We start from the raw sequence: 17,425 nt of genomic DNA on the forward strand, positions 1-17,425 counted from the left end.
GGAATATCACTTTCCACAATAAATAGAATCCTGATGCAGTAGTTTCCCTCGATACTTATAAGTATTACTAACTGGTATGGAAACATTATTTCCCCAGCTCCACAAAGGGGCATGTATAAAACTAAGCTGAAGGACGAGTCTGAACAGGGAAGATCTGGGGGGCTCAAACGGTCCTTCTCCTCACCTGATATCACCAAACTGATGGAGGAGGAGACTCTGCGTAAACCTGACCTGCCCTCTGTTGACAGGTCCAAAAAACCTACTCCAAGGTAAGGGCAGATAACAACATGGTCATTGATTTGGAGCTCAACAAGACTGATTCCCATTGACGCCATGCCGTGATGAATACTGTAATAACCATGGTCTGCTACACTAGGTCAACACCACAGCACTTAATACTTATAACAAAACATTATGTAGGTTAGTTAACCTTTGTGCTAGTGACATGTTATTGGTTTGTACAAGACCGCTCTGTCATTGAGTGACATTATATGGGTTTGTACAAGTCCGTTCTATCATTGAGTGACATGTTATGGGTTTGTACACGTCTGTTCTGTCATTGAGTGACATGTTATGGGTTTGTACAAGTCCGTTCTGTCATTGAGTGACATGTTATGGGTTTGTACAAGTCTGTGCTGTCATTGAGTGACATGTTATGGGTGTGTACAAGTCCGTTCTGTCATTGAGTGACATGTTATGGGTTTGTACAAGTCCGTTCTGTCATTGAGTGACATGTTATGGGTTTGTACACGTCAATTCTGTCATTGAGTGACATGTTATTGGTTTGTACAGGTCCGTTCTGTCATTGAGTGACATGTTATGGGTTTGTACAAGTCCGTTCTGTCTTTGAGTGACATGTTATGGGTTTGTACAGGTCCGTTCTGACATTGAGTGACATGTAATGGGTTTGTACAGGTACGTTCTGTCATTGAGTGACATGTCATGGGTTTGTACAAGTCCGTTCTGTCATTGAGTGACATGTTATGGGTGTGTACAAGTCCGTTCTGTCATTGAGTGACATGTTATAGGTTTGTTCAAGTCTATTCTGTCATTGAGTGACATGTTATGGGTTTGTACAGGTCCGTTCTGTCATTGAGTGACATGTTATGGGTGTGTACAAGTCCGTTCTGTCATTGAGTGACATGTTATGGGTGTGTACAAGTCCGTTTTGTCATTGAGTGACATGTTATAGGTTTGTACAAGTCTGTTCTGTCATTGAGTGACATGTTATTGGTTGTACAAGTCCGTTCTATCATTGAGTGACATGTTATGGGTGTGTACAAGTCTATTCTGTCATTGAGTGACATGTTAGGGGTTTGTACAAGTCCGCTCTGTCATTGAGTGACATGTTATGGGTTTGTACAAGTCAGTTCTGTCATTGAGTGACATGTTATGGGGTTGTACAAGTCTGTTCTATCATTGAGTGACATGTTATTGGTTTGTACAAGTTTGTTCTGTCATTGAGTGACCTGTTATGGGTTTTTACAAGTCCGTTCTGTCATTGAGTGACATGTTATTGGTTTGTACAAGTCTGTTCTGTCATTGAGTGACATGTTATGGGTTTGTACAAGTCTGTTCTGTCTTTGAGTGACATGTTATGGGTTTGTACAGGTCAGTTCTGTCACTGAGTGACATGTTATGGGTTTGTACAGGTCAGTTCTGTCATTGAGTGATGATGAATGAAATGATAATTGAATATATCTTAGGCATCTCTTCTCATTACCATATTTATCTGACAATAAGCCCATGCTTGGTTTAAAGCCTCCCAAAGTATATTTGGGTTAGGAAAAAATGCCAACATAAGCTTTTTAATTATCCTGTAATAAGCCTGTTCCCCGACTTTCAGTCAGAGATTATGTGTTGGCCCCCGGGGCTTATTACAGGACAAATACGGTATTACTGTAAGTTATATTGCTAAATTATTGCCATATTGTTGACTAACTAACATCCGTACAAATACTTTGCATACAGCATGTGCATATGTATTCCTAGTTCTCATCACATTCAGAAATGATGTTTTAGCAGACACTTTACGATCCAGGACTCTCTACAAGCCAGCCAAATAATATGGTCCCAGTTGTATCCGTTTAGACAGAGTCCACCATACTTTTTTTGAATTGAATTAAGACAGATTAATTATAAGAATAGTTATGTTGGTAATAAAACATGGATACAAATTTTCCCTTGTTTTGATACTCAGGTAAATTGCGATTTAAAAGAAATTTCATAAAAAATGAACTTATATATTAACTTTTGAATTTGTTACAGGGTTGAGCCCCGCCCACAGCCTGCCAGTACACGCCCACGAAACCTGAACCCTACATACGGCAACGTGGTATGTATATCCTGGATACGAAAGATACAGTCAAACTTGTTTCACAGATTTGTTTATTGTTTTATAAAAGAACGATCAAGAAATAACTAATTCAGCAAATAAAATGTAAATAATATATATTGTCTTTAGTATCCCCATATCACTGTAAAAGCTGTAACTATGAATCTGAAACTGTTTTTTTCTGAACCTGTAAAGCTTTGATAACTTATTTCTAAAATGGGAATATACCTTGCTGGATGTTCATGAAAAACAACGATGAGGTAGTCAGAAACAACAGTGCTCTGAGTGTGTCAATACAGCAGGACTACACCCGTACAACAGTAACTCTGTGTGCATAGCTTACAGTGGTGCAGGGATCTTTAATTATTAACAACTTATATAATCTATGACTGTTCCAGGGCTCAGCACTGACTGGATTAAGAAACCTTGGGAATACCTGTTACATGAACTCCATCATACAATGCTTAGATAACTGTGCTCCTCTGGTCCAGTACTTCCTGACTGACCGTTACCTGTACGACATCAACAGGTATGTAGTATAGACTGACCGTTATCTGTACAGGTATGTAGTATAAACTGACCATTACCTGCACAGGTATGTAGTATAGACTGACCGTTACCTGTACAGTTATGTAGTATAGACTGACCATTACCTGTACTGGTATGTAGTATAGATTGACCGTTACCTGTACAGGTATGTAGATTAGACTAACCGTTACCTGTACAGTTATGTAGTTTAGACTGACCGTTACCGGTACAGGTATGTAGTATAGACTAACTGTAACCTGTACAACATTAACTGGCAAAGAACATTTTATTAACATCTAAAATTCTATTTCAAGAAAATTGTCAGCTGATAATATAAACCTATCAATCAATCTGTTATTCATTTACAAGTATAATTGTTCGATGCTTGTCATAATGTAAGCAAACAATTTTTGTGTAACTGGCTGAAGCTGTTTCCCTAGTAGAGAGTCGTTTGAGATGGGGCGTATCATTGCAGCTCTGTGTTTATAGGGACGGTGGACCTGACAGTTACGGGTACCAGGTTGTAGACGAGTTTGTGGTCATTGTGAAGGCGCTATGGAGTGGCCAGTATAGAAACATCACACCTCGTGACTTCAAGGTATGGTCTACAAGATTAGGGAATAACCCTACTGTATTTTGATATTTGCAGCATTACTGTATACTTGGAAATATTCACCCCTTTTTCCTTTTTTTCGCCATTTATTGCTTCCCGCAACGAGCCCGAATTTATCATGATGATGATTTTAGTAGACAGCATACCATATATAATAACTACACGTGAAGCATGAAATTAGATTTGGTGAATATTTGTTTTACAAGAATTTTGTTTCTGTCACAGTACATTGTTGGGAAGTACCAGTCATTGGTGTGTTATATATATGTGACAAGTTAATTGTGTTTCTGTCACAGTACATTGTTAGGAAGTACCAGTCATTGGTGTGTTATATATATGTGACAAGTTAATTGTGTTTCTGTCACAGTACATTGTTAGGAAGTACCAGTCATTGGTGTGTTATATATATGTGACAAGTTAATTGTGTTTCTGTCACAGTACATTGTTAGGAAGTACCAGTCATTGGTGTGTTATATATATGTGACAAGTTAATTGTGTTTCTGTCACAGTACATTGTTAGGAAGTACCAGTCATTGGTGTGTTATATATATGTGACAAGTTAATTGTGTTTCTGTCACAGTACATTGTTAGGAAGTACCAGTCATTGGTGTGTTATATATATGTGACAAGTTAATTGTGTTTCTGTCACAGTACATTGTTAGGAAGTACCAGTCATTGGTGTGTTATATATATGTGACAAGTTAATTGTGTTTCTGTCACAGTACATTGTTAGGAAGTACCAGTCATTGGTGTGTTATATATATGTGACAAGTTAATTGTGTTTCTGTCACAGTACATTGTTAGGAAGTACCAGTCATTGGTGTGTTATATATATGTGACAAGTTAATTGTGTTTCTGTCACAGTACATTGTTAGGAAGTACCAGTCATTGGTGTGTTATATATATGTGACAAGTTAATTGTGTTTCTGTCACAGTACATTGTTAGGAAGTACCAGTCATTGGTGTGTTATATATATGTGACAAGTTAATTGTGTTTCTGTCACAGTACATTGTTAGGAAGTACCAGTCATTGGTGTGTTATATATATGTGACAAGTTAATTGTGTTTCTGTCACAGTACATTGTTAGGAAGTACCAGTCATTGGTGTGTTATATATATGTGACAAGTTAATTGTGTTTCTGTCACAGTACATTGTTAGGAAGTACCAGTCATTGGTGTGTTATATATATGTGACAAGTTAATTGTGTTTCTGTCACAGTACATTGTTAGGAAGTACCAGTCATTGGTGTGTTATATATATGTGACAAGTTAATTGTGTTTCTGTCACAGTACATTGTTAGGAAGTACCAGTCATTGGTGTGTTATATATATGTGACAAGTTAATTGTGTTTCTGTCACAGTACATTGTTAGGAAGTACCAGTCATTGGTGTGTTATATATATGTGACAAGTTAATTGTGTTTCTGTCACAGTACATTGTTAGGAAGTACCAGTCATTGGTGTGTTATATATATGTGACAAGTTAATTGTGTTTCTGTCACAGTACATTGTTAGGAAGTACCAGTCATTGGTGTGTTATATATATGTGACAAGTTAATTGTGTTTCTGTCACAGTACATTGTTAGGAAGTACCAGTCATTGGTGTGTTATATATATGTGACAAGTTAATTGTGTTTCTGTCACAGTACATTGTTAGGAAGTACCAGTCATTGGTGTGTTATATATATGTGACAAGTTAATTGTGTTTCTGTCACAGTACATTGTTAGGAAGTACCAGTCATTGGTGTGTTATATATATGTGACAAGTTAATTGTGTTTCTGTCACAGTACATTGTTAGGAAGTACCAGTCATTGGTGTGTTATATATATGTGACAAGTTAATTGTGTTTCTGTCACAGTACATTGTTAGGAAGTACCAGTCATTGGTGTGTTATATATATGTGACAAGTTAATTGTGTTTCTGTCACAGTACATTGTTAGGAAGTACCAGTCATTGGTGTGTTATATATATGTGACAAGTTAATTGTGTTTCTGTCACAGTACATTGTTAGGAAGTACCAGTCATTGGTGTGTTATATATATGTGACAAGTTAATTGTGTTTCTGTCACAGTACATTGTTAGGAAGTACCAGTCATTGGTGTGATATATATATGTGACAAGTTAATTGTGTTTCTGTCACAGTACATTGTTAGGAAGTACCAGTCATTGGTGTGTTATATATATGTGACAAGTTAATTGTGTTTCTGTCACAGTACATTGTTAGGAAGTACCAGTCATTGGTGTTATATATATATGTGACAAGTTAATTGTGTTTCTGTCACAGTACATTGTTAGGAAGTACCAGTCATTGGTGTGTTATATATATGTGACAAGTTAATTGTGTTTCTGTCACAGTACATTGTTAGGAAGTACCAGTCATTGGTGTGTTATATATATGTGACAAGTTAATTGTGTTTCTGTCACAGTACATTGTTAGGAAGTACCAGTCATTGGTGTGTTATATATATGTGACAAGTTAATTGTGTTTCTGTCACAGTACATTGTTAGGAAGTACCAGTCATTGGTGTTATATATATATGTGACAAGTTAATTGTGTTTCTGTCACAGTACATTGTTAGGAAGTACCAGTCATTGGTGTGTTATATATATGTGACAAGTTAATTGTGTTTCTGTCACAGTACATTGTTAGGAAGTACCAGTCATTGGTGTGTTATATATATGTGACAAGTTAATTGTGTTTCTGTCACAGTACATTGTTAGGAAGTACCAGTCATTGGTGTGATATATATATGTGACAAGTTAATTGTGTTTCTGTCACAGTACATTGTTAGGAAGTACCAGTCATTGGTGTGTTATATATATGTGACAAGTTAATTGTGTTTCTGTCACAGTACATTGTTAGGAAGTACCAGTCATTGGTGTTATATATATATGTGACAAGTTAATTGTGTTTCTGTCACAGTACATTGTTAGGAAGTACCAGTCATTGGTGTGTTATATATATGTGACAAGTTAATTGTGTTTCTGTCACAGTACATTGTTAGGAAGTACCAGTCATTGGTGTGTTATATATATGTGACAAGTTAATTGTGTTTCTGTCACAGTACATTGTTAGGAAGTACCAGTCATTGGTGTGTTATATATATGTGACAAGTTAATTGTGTTTCTGTCACAGTACATTGTTAGGAAGTACCAGTCATTGGTGTTATATATATATGTGACAAGTTAATTGTGTTTCTGTCACAGTACATTGTTAGGAAGTACCAGTCATTGGTGTGTTATATATATGTGACAAGTTAATTGTGTTTCTGTCACAGTACATTGTTAGGAAGTACCAGTCATTGGTGTGTTATATATATGTGACAAGTTAATTGTGTTTCTGTCACAGTACATTGTTAGGAAGTACCAGTCATTGGTGTTATATATATATGTGACAAGTTAATTGTGTTTCTGTCACAGTACATTGTTAGGAAGTACCAGTCATTGGTGTGTTATATATATGTGACAAGTTAATTGTGTTTCTGTCACAGTACATTGTTAGGAAGTACCAGTCATTGGTGTGTTATATATATGTGACAAGTTAATTGTGTTTCTGTCACAGTACATTGTTAGGAAGTACCAGTCATTGGTGTTATATATATATGTGACAAGTTAATTGTGTTTCTGTCACAGTACATTGTTAGGAAGTACCAGTCATTGGTGTTATATATATATGTGACAAGTTAATTGTGTTTCTGTCACAGTACATTGTTAGGAAGTACCAGTCATTGGTGTGTTATATATATGTGACAAGTTAATTGTGTTTCTGTCACAGTACATTGTTAGGAAGTACCAGTCATTGGTGTGTTATATATATGTGACAAGTTAATTGTGTTTCTGTCACAGTACATTGTTAGGAAGTACCAGTCATTGGTGTTATATATATATGTGACAAGTTAATTGTGTTTCTGTCACAGAACATTGTTAGGAAGTACCAGTCATTGTGTGTTATATATATATGTGACAAGTTAATTGTGTTTCTGTCACAGTACATTGTTAGGAAGTACCAGTCATTGGTGTGTTATATATATGTGACAAGTTAATTGTGTTTCTGTCACAGAACATTGTTAGGAAGTACCAGTCATTGTGTGTTATATATATATGTGACAAGTTAATTGTGTTTCTGTCACAGTACATTGTTAGGAAGTACCAGTCATTGTGTTATATATATATGTGTGACAAGTTAATTGTGTTTCTGTCACAGAACATTGTTAGGAAGTACCAGTCATTGTGTGTTATATATATATGTGACAAGTTAATTGTGTTTCTGTCACAGTACATTGTTAGGAAGTACCAGTCATTGTGTTATATATATATGTGTGACAAGTTAATTGTGTTTCTGTCACAGAACATTGTTAGGAAGTACCAGTCATTGTGTGTTATATATATATGTGACAAGTTAATTGTGTTTCTGTCACAGTACATTGTTAGGAAGTACCAGTCATTGGTGTTATATATATATGTGACAAGTTAATTGTGTTTCTGTCACAGAACATTGTTAGGAAGTACCAGTCATTGTGTGTTATATATATATGTGACAAGTTAATTGTGTTTCTGTCACAGTACATTGTTAGGAAGTACCAGTCATTGTGTGTTATATATATATGTGTGACAAGTTAATTGTGTTTCTGTCACAGTACATTGTTAGGAAGTACCAGTCATTGTGTGTTATATATATATGTGTGACAAGTTAATTGTGTTTCTGTCACAGTACATTGTTAGGAAGTACCAGTCATTGTGTGTTATATATATATGTGTGACAAGTTAATTGTGTTTCTGTCACAGTACATTGTTAGGAAGTACCAGTCATTGTGTGTTATATATATATGTGTGACAAGTTAATTGTGTTTCTGTCACAGTACATTGTTAGGAAGTACCAGTCATTGTGTGTTATATATATATGTGTGACAAGTTAATTGTGTTTCTGTCACAGTACATTGTTAGGAAGTACCAGTCATTGTGTGTTATATATATATGTGTGACAAGTTAATTGTGTTTCTGTCACAGTACATTGTTAGGAAGTACCAGTCATTGTGTGTTATATATATATGTGTGACAAGTTAATTGTGTTTCTGTCACAGTACATTGTTAGGAAGTACCAGTCATTGTGTGTTATATATATGTGTGACAAGTTAATTGTGTTTCTGTCACAGTACATTGTTGGGAAGTACCAGTCATTGGTGTGTTATATATATGTGACAAGTTAATTGTGTTTCTGTCACAGTACATTGTTGGGAAGTACCAGCCGATGTTTGCCGGATGCGACCAACAGGATTCACAGGAATTTCTCACATTTGTCCTGGACGGGCTCAATGAAGGACTCAACAAAGTAAGTTATCCTAGTAAATACAGTCATACGGTAACTATAGTAACCATACTATCATACAGTAACGATAGTTACCATACTGTCATACAGTCACTATATTTACAATACTGTCATACAGTAACTATAGTTACCAAACTGTCATACGGTAACTATAGTTACCATACAATCATACAGTAAATATAGTAATGATACTATCATACAGGAACTATAGTAACCATACTATCATACAGTAATTATAGTAACCATACTGTCATACAATCACTATATTTACCATACTGTCATACAGTAATTAAAGTAATCATACTTTCATACAGTAGCTATGGTAACCATACTGTCATACAGTAACTGTAGTAGCCATACTGTCATACAGACACTATATTTAACAACCTGTCATACAGTAATTAAAGTAATCATCCTTTCATACAGTAGCTAAGGTAACCATACTGTCATCCAGTAACTGTAGTAGCCATACCGTCATACAGTCACTATATTTCCCATACTGTCATACAGTAACTATAGTAATCATACTTTCATACTGTAGCTATAGTAACCATACTGTCATACAGTAACTGTAGTAGCCATACTGTCATACAGTCACTATAGTAATCATACTATCATACAGTGACTAAAGTAATGATACTGTCATACATGTCACTATAGTAACTATACTGTCAAATGGTAACTATAGTAACCATATTGTCATACAGTCACTATAGTAACCATACTATCATACAGTGACTATATTAACCCTACTGTCATACAGTAACTATAGTAACCATACTGTCATACAGTAGCTATAGTAACCATCCTATCTTACTGTAACTATAGTAACCATACTGTCATTCAGGAACTATAGTAACAATACTGTCATACAGTGACTATAGTTACCATACTGTCATACAGTAGCTATAGTAACCATACTATCATACAGTAACTATAGTAACCATACTGTCATTCAGGAACTGTAGTAACTATACTGTCATACAGTTACTATGGTTACCATACTATCATACAGTAATTCGTTGTACTAGTTGTCATTATCTCATTAAATTTTAAACTCTTATGTTTTTAACCCACTCTTGGCTAGGGCCGAGCCGCTTATTAATTCTGTCCAGAGAAAGAAATGACAGACCCACTTCCATTCAGGGTGCATGTGCATAATTCAGTCTTGCATGCTTCCGCTATATAGTTTCGTTATTGTAAATAGAAAGTAACTTAAGTAACTTAAAGAAACTTAATTATAAAATTTATCAACTATGTAGAATAAAGAAATTCTTACCAGTATCGGCAAGAATCACTTTCCACAACTGTTTTATACTACCATATATTGACTTTTGCTCGAACGTTTGGGGACATTGCTCTCAAAAACTGGTACACAAACTTGAAAGAATTCAAAAACGAGCACTGCGGATTATACTAGATGCCGACTATACTGTTCCCGGTGCACAGCTGTTTGTAAAACTAAAATGGCTGCCTTTTACGTACAGAGTTGAATATAACGAATGTGTTCTGATGTTTAAAGTAATAAACAAGCTATGTCCAAATTACCTAGACTGCAATACTCTTGTGAGCAATGTCCATACTATCCAAACCAGGTCAGCTGCGGCAGGTAGATATGTTGTACCCAAACACAAAACGGAAAAATTCAAAAGCTCTTTTAAATATAATGGACCGACACTCTGGAACAATTTGCCAACCACTGTCTCTAAATGCCAATCACTAAACAGTTTTAAGTTCGAGTGCAAAAAACATCTCAATGTAATCTATAAAGACAAGTGTAAAGAAAATTAAAAATCTGCACCCCCTTTCCCTCCTGAAATATCTATCTGCTGTAGTACCTGGAATATGACACACGTGTATCTAAATGAAGTTTTAGAATTTATCTTAATTACTATTCCTAATGCCCTAATCAACACTTTGGTATTAACTCACGCTACATTAGCGTATATTCTGTAATTTTTTACCCTTTGTCACAATGACATGTATGTATATTAGACGCATTATGCGTTTCTTAAATCTTCTAAAATGCAGCATGAGAATTTATGCATTGCATGATATTTAGCCAACTTTTTATTTTCCAATACACGTGTGACATATTTTATTGTAAGCCTGTGTGATATCACATACCAATATATCTGTGATATGTATTACGTAGTTTTGTTATTGGATATACGATGCAGGAGTGTGTTGTTGTTTTTTGTTTTTTGTTTTAAAGATAATACAATGTTTTATTACCTGTGATATGTTACTTAATTTCTTATGTATGTACGTGTATGTCATATCCATGTTGTAAATATTGTACATTTTATGTCGACCACATGTGAGACGAGTCATTGACTCAATGTGTTATCGAATTTAAATAAAGTCTATTATTATTATTATTATTATTATTATAAAGTAGAATCTCTGACACTCACCTGTGGGTTACTTAAAGTCTTCTGATACTCTTCTCCAAATAATAATCCATAATTTAAATAATTGCTGAAAACAAAATGTTTATTTCCGGTGCATTCTAAGAGTGTTGTTGTGGTGGTGAAATTCATGCACTGGGTTTGAGAGGTTTAGCAACTCAGATTGAGGTCTGAGGAGGTTTACGCGTGTGAAACACATATCATTCGATAAACCACATGTGAAGCCTGTCAAGTATTGACACTGTCTGTAGAAGGAAATATATATACTTATTAACCGTATGAGTGATGAAGTATAACCGTTATTTTGATGTTTCAAACGGGAACGTAATATGACAAATTGTGCTTAGGTTGATAACGGTAATGGCTCCGAGACGAGACGATATGTGAACCGTGTATGCTTATAAAACATTTCTGTAACACAGCATGCTATTTCTGGTATATTTATTTATGAAAATGTAACAATTTAAGAACATGACACAACTGCCGCTGCTGTTTGACAAGAATTCGCCCTGTGTCAAAATATTATCCAATCCGGTGTAAGGGAAGTAACTCTTGCGTTGGTATAGTCGCATTGAGAAATATAATTCAAATATTGTTCAATGACAGTAAATAAAGTCACTACATATATTGATAATTATTATTAACATGAATAAAAAATAAATAAAAATAAAAACGAGTGCTATGTCTCGTTTCTCCATGCATGTTTTCCCACTACTGTTAATTATCCTTCATTTCACAAGCACAAAATGCACCTATTCTCTATTATCCATTCACCGATTGCCATTATGCACGTAAATGCTCATGTCACATCATCATCGGAGGATGCTAATTAATGAAAATTACAACAATGCGTCACTTAAAAAGGGTGAAAAAAGAGGAAAGGGAGAAATGTTTTTAAGGCATCATTTAAGAGGTGATTGATTTTGGAAATTCCAAAGTGAACATCCTCACATGACCTGATTTTCAATTAGCAGAATACAGAACACATATCTGAGGTATTATAGTAGATATTGATGCAACGTGTTACTGAAGCAATTAAATTTAAAGTGGTGAGCGGCTTTAATGTCACACTGACATAATTCTAGTTTTTGCATAATCTTGTCACAAAATTTTTCATGATGAGCAGATAATATTGTTAATACTTCTCATGAACAATTTGTGACCAGAAACTTGCTATTGTCAATGATTTCTTGGCATATTTTATCAATAATGAAGAAATCTCTAGTGGTATATAGCTATACATTAACCCCCAGCTCAGCTAAAACATTTGAAGACGTCAATTTCATGCTAGGTCAACTACATGTTGAATTTTTAAACACTAACACTGAGTAAATGCTAGGTCAACTACATGTTGATTTCTAAACACTTGCAGTGAGTAAATGCTAGGTCAACTACATGTTGATTTCTAAACACTTACAGTGAGTAAATGCTAAGTCAACTATGTACATGTTGATTTCTAAACACTTACAGTGAGTAAATGAAAGAAAACATGACCTTTTTCACATCTGGTCTTAATTCAATCTTACATTGACCTCTGCTTACCCCTGACCTCTGTTAAATGTGGGATTGACCTATTCCTCAACTTTGACTTCTGTTACAGGTGAAGGAAAAACCAAAACTACCAGACACGGACAATGACAAGTTACCAGAAATTCAGGCAGCAGCCGTAGCCTGGCGCCGTCATTGTTTGATGTATCAGTCCATCATAGTCGACCTGTTCCAGGTACGTTCAAAACATCCTCTACTCAATGTACAGATAATGGAAAATTAAAGTAGACCTGTTCCAGGTACGTTCAAAACAGCCTCTACTCAATGTACAGATAACGTAAAATTATAGTCGACCTGTTCCAGGTACGTTCAAAATATCCTCTACTCAATGTACAGATAATGTAAAATTAAAGTAAACCTGTTCTAGGTACGTTCAAAACATCCTCTACTCAATGTACAGATAATGTAAAATTAAAGTAAACCTGTTCTAGGTACGTTCAAAACATCCTCTACTCAATGTACAGATAACGGAAAATTATAGTCGACCTGTTCCAGGTACGTTCAAAACGTCCTCTACTCAATGTACAGATAACGTAAAATTTTAGTTGACTAGTTCCAAGTACGTTCAAAACATCCTCTACTCAATGTACAGATAATGTAAAATTAAAGTAAACCTGTTCTAGGTACGTTCAAAACATCCTCTACTCAATGTACAGATAATGGAAAATTAAAGTAGACCTGTTCCAGGTACGTTCAAAACAGCCTCTACTCAATGTACAGATAACGTAAAATTATAGTCGACCTGTTCCAGGTGCGTTCAAAACATCCTCTACTCAATGTACAGATAATGTAAAATTAAAGTAGGCCTGTTCCAGGTACGTTCAAAACATCCTCTACTCAATCTACAGATAACGTAAAATTATAGTCGACCTGTTCCAGGTGCGTTCAAAACATCCTCTACTCAATGTACAGATAATGTAAAATTAAAGTAAACCTGTTCTAGGTACGTTCAAAACATCCTCTACTCAATGTACAGATAACGTAAAATTATAGTCAACTAGTTCCAAGTACGTTCAAAACATCCTCTACTCAATGTACAGATAACGGAAAATTATAGTCGACCTGTTCCAGGTACGTTCAAAATATCCTCTACTCAATGTACAGATAATGTAAAATTAAAGTAGGCCTGTTCCAGGTACGTTCAAAACATCCTCTACTCAATGTACAGATAACGGAAAATTATAGTCGACCTGTTCCAGGTACGTTCAAAATATCCTCTACTCAATGTACAGATAATGTAAAATTAAAGTAGGCCTGTTCCAGGTACGTTCAAAACATCCTCTACTCAATGTACAGATAACGTAAAATTTTAGTTGACTAGTTCCAAGTACGTTCTAAACCTATCAAATATTTTGGTGTGTGTGTACCTGGCTTAAAATATTGAAAATTAACTTTTGTTCAAACTTCATTTCAGGATATAGATAATATATAGTTTCAGACTGTGAGAAAAAAATTGAAAATAAAAGGAATTTAAAAATGTTTATATCAATATGACTTAAGCAAACATCACTTAAATTAGTAAATGTTATGGTCCACCATGATACAATTTAATGAGTGAATGTTTTTATCTAACAGGGAATGTTACAGTCCACATTGATACAGTTTAATGAGTGAATGTTTTTATTTAACAGGGAATGTTACGGTCCACATAGATACAGTTTAATGAGTGAATGTTTTTATCTTACGAGGAACGTTACGGTCCACATGGATACAGTTTAATGAGTGAATGTTTTTATCTAACGGGGAACGTTATGGTCCACATTGATACAGTTTAATGAGTGAATGTTTTTATCTAACAGGGAATGTTACAGTCCACATTGATACCGTTTAATGAGTGAATGTTTTTATCTAACAGGGAATGTTATGGTCCACATTGATACAGTTTAATGAGTGAATGTTTTTATCTAACAGGGAATGTTACAGTCCACATTGATACCGTTTAATGAGTGAATGTTTTTATCTAACAGGGAATGTTACGGTCCACATAAATAATACAGTTTAATGAGTGGATGTTTTTATCTAACAGGGAATGTTACGGTCCACATTGATACCGTTTAATGAGTGAATGTTTTTATCTAACAGGGAATGTTACGGTCCACATTGATACAGTTTAATGAGTGAATGTTTTTATCTCACAGGGAACGTTACTGTCCACATTGATACAGTTTAATGAGTGAATGTTTTTATTTAACAGGGAATATTACAGTATACATTGATAAATTTTAATGAGTGAATGTTTTTATCTAACAGGGAATGTTACGGTCCACATTGATACAGTTTAATGAGTGAATGTTTATATTTAACAGGGAATGTTACGGTCCACATGGATACAGTTTAATGAGTGAATGTTTTTATCTAACAGGGATTGTAACGGTCCACCATGATACAGTTTAATGAGTGAATGTTTTTATCTAACAGGGAATGTTACGGTCCACATTGACATGCCTTACCTGTAAACACAAGTCGGTGACCTTTGAAGTGTTTATGTACCTGTCCCTGCCGATTCCCTCGGGATCTCGCTGTAGTCTCCAGGTAAAACAGACACTTCTCACAGGAATTAACAGTATTTTATTGTTTCAACACAAATGCAACATGAAAATAATACTCAGCAGATGTGGAAAATTTTACATTTAGAATACTAGCCCGCAGATTGATTTTGGATTTTGATTTTGCCCAGTATCTAAACTCCTATCTCTGGTTGTTGGGCTAGTTGAATATTGTGTACCACTGCTAAGACTTAACATTGACAGTTTTTTTAACATTAATGCAAAAAGTCAAACTTGTAAAAAAAAACACTGTGCATTATTATGTATGTTTGGATTATTTTTGTGAGAAATAGTTTGTAATACAAAAGATACAGGAACTTTATGCCTTTTGTTGTTTAGGATTGCCTGCAGGAGTTCCTGAAGGTTGAGAAAATGACGGGCAGTTCTCGTTGGAAGTGTCCGAACTGTCGGGTCCAGCGAGATACAGAGAAGAAAATAGACATATGGAAACTTCCTCCCCTTCTTATCATAGCTCTGAACAGGTACAGAATACTAACTGTACTTGCACAGAAGGACTTATTCTCGTTAAACAAATCCTCATATTTTTGTAATTTAACCAAATCATATCATAAAAAAAAAATGGTTTTCATTTTTGTATTCAAGGTGTTTTTGTGTACATGTATATGTAAATATTTAATTTTCTAAAAATATACTGTTTCTTTTGAATCTGAGAATTTAGGTCTTTATAAACTGTGAAGAAGTATCTGTAAGCTTATAAGACAGCTTATTCCTTTCTGTCTGTAGACACCTTAAAGCGAGTTTAAATGTGTTATAGTCTAAATAAGACAGATGAACAATTATGGCTCAGGGGTGTCTCCTATGAATGTTATTGTTTGTTATAAATAGTGATTTATACTGCATTTTCAATCTTAAGCAACAAGTAAAATTTCAGGCATTTCCTATTCTAGAGTTCTGAAAAGAAAACTATATCTTGCAGAACTTCTATGAAAATAATAATAAAGGTGAAATAAGCCAAAAGAAAAATATTAATAATAAACAGTGTCCTGAATGTTAATGAACTCTAAACCTCCATTTATTACATACTGTCACTTGGTCAAGATCTTATTGACAAGGTAGCTCAATTTGTAACAGTGACAGTATGTTATACATGGAGGTTAAGATCTAATCATCTTGACCAAGTGGCAAAACAGTTATATTTCTATCAAAAAGAAAAATTAAGGGGAGGTTACTCTGTGTGTGAAACACTACTGTGGAACTCTCTAGTGTTTTGCCTGCAGTGGGACAGGGATCCTTAAATATAGGAACTCTCCTTTCTGTACTTATTAACACACATTTTAGCAAAAATAAATATCAAGTACAGGTAAAATATAAAAGGTAGTTAAAAGGCAACCTTATATTGGACGACAGTAAATGTTGACAGGGGCGTAGCTAGCTCTTGTTCGGAGTGAGTTTGTTAGGGAGCAGGTCCAGGGCCCCTATTCATGAAACCGTTCTTGTGCTCAAGCATGAATTCTGTGCTCAAACCAACATTCTTGTAACTCACTGAAATCATGTCCAACAATAAAAACATCAAATATAAACATTGAAAACAGTTTTCTGCTTTAAATCTCTTCAAAGTTTTTCAAAATCATTTACAGAGTAAGTTTTTAGGTCACCTGAGACAAAGTCTCAAGTGACCTATTGCGATCGCCTTTTGTCCGTCGTCGTCCGTCGTCGTCCGTCGTCCGTCGTGCGTCCGTAAACAATTTACATTTTCGACTTCTTCTCCAAAACCCCGGAACCAATTTCAATGAAATTTTGCAGGGACCTTCCATGGACAAAGGTCAACAAAATAGTTGCCGGTTTAGTCCTAAGCCCCCAGGGGCCTGAGGGGCAGGGCCAAAAAGGGTCAAATTGACTAAAATTTCAAAAATCTTCTTCTCCAAAACCTCTGAACCAATTTCAATGAAATTTTGCAGGGACCTTCCATGGACAAAGGTCAACAAAAATTGTTGCCGGTTTAGTCCTAAGCCCCCCGGGGCCTGAGGGGCGGGGCTAAAAAGGGTCAAATTGACTAAAATTTCAAAAATCTTCTTCTCAAGACCCAGATATGGTAGAATCAAATACTCTTCATAGATGGAAGGGTCTTAAGGTGCTTTACCAAAATTGTGAATTTCT

The 17,425-nt window shown here is 35.1% G+C and overlaps 1 protein-coding gene across 3 annotated transcripts in view; it reads left to right on the top strand.

The window, feature by feature from the left end:
* Window positions 1-17,425, top strand: part of LOC110466959 (ubiquitin carboxyl-terminal hydrolase 8-like) — a 38,270-nt gene that overhangs the window by 14,306 nt on the left and 6,539 nt on the right. For all 3 annotated transcript variants that reach the window (XM_021523784.1, XM_021523785.1, XM_021523786.1), the window contains exons 15-22: window positions 98-269; window positions 2,269-2,335; window positions 2,734-2,864; window positions 3,353-3,461; window positions 8,701-8,805; window positions 12,814-12,936; window positions 15,180-15,293; window positions 15,647-15,789. In XM_021523784.1, coding sequence (XP_021379459.1) covers window positions 98-269; window positions 2,269-2,335; window positions 2,734-2,864; window positions 3,353-3,461; window positions 8,701-8,805; window positions 12,814-12,936; window positions 15,180-15,293; window positions 15,647-15,789 — 964 coding nt within the window. The remainder of the gene's footprint in view (window positions 1-97; window positions 270-2,268; window positions 2,336-2,733; window positions 2,865-3,352; window positions 3,462-8,700; window positions 8,806-12,813; window positions 12,937-15,179; window positions 15,294-15,646; window positions 15,790-17,425) is intronic.

Source organism: Mizuhopecten yessoensis, unplaced genomic scaffold, assembly GCF_002113885.1.
Source record: "Mizuhopecten yessoensis strain PY_sf001 unplaced genomic scaffold, ASM211388v2 scaffold11151, whole genome shotgun sequence".
NCBI lineage: Eukaryota > Metazoa > Mollusca > Bivalvia > Pectinida > Pectinidae > Mizuhopecten > Mizuhopecten yessoensis.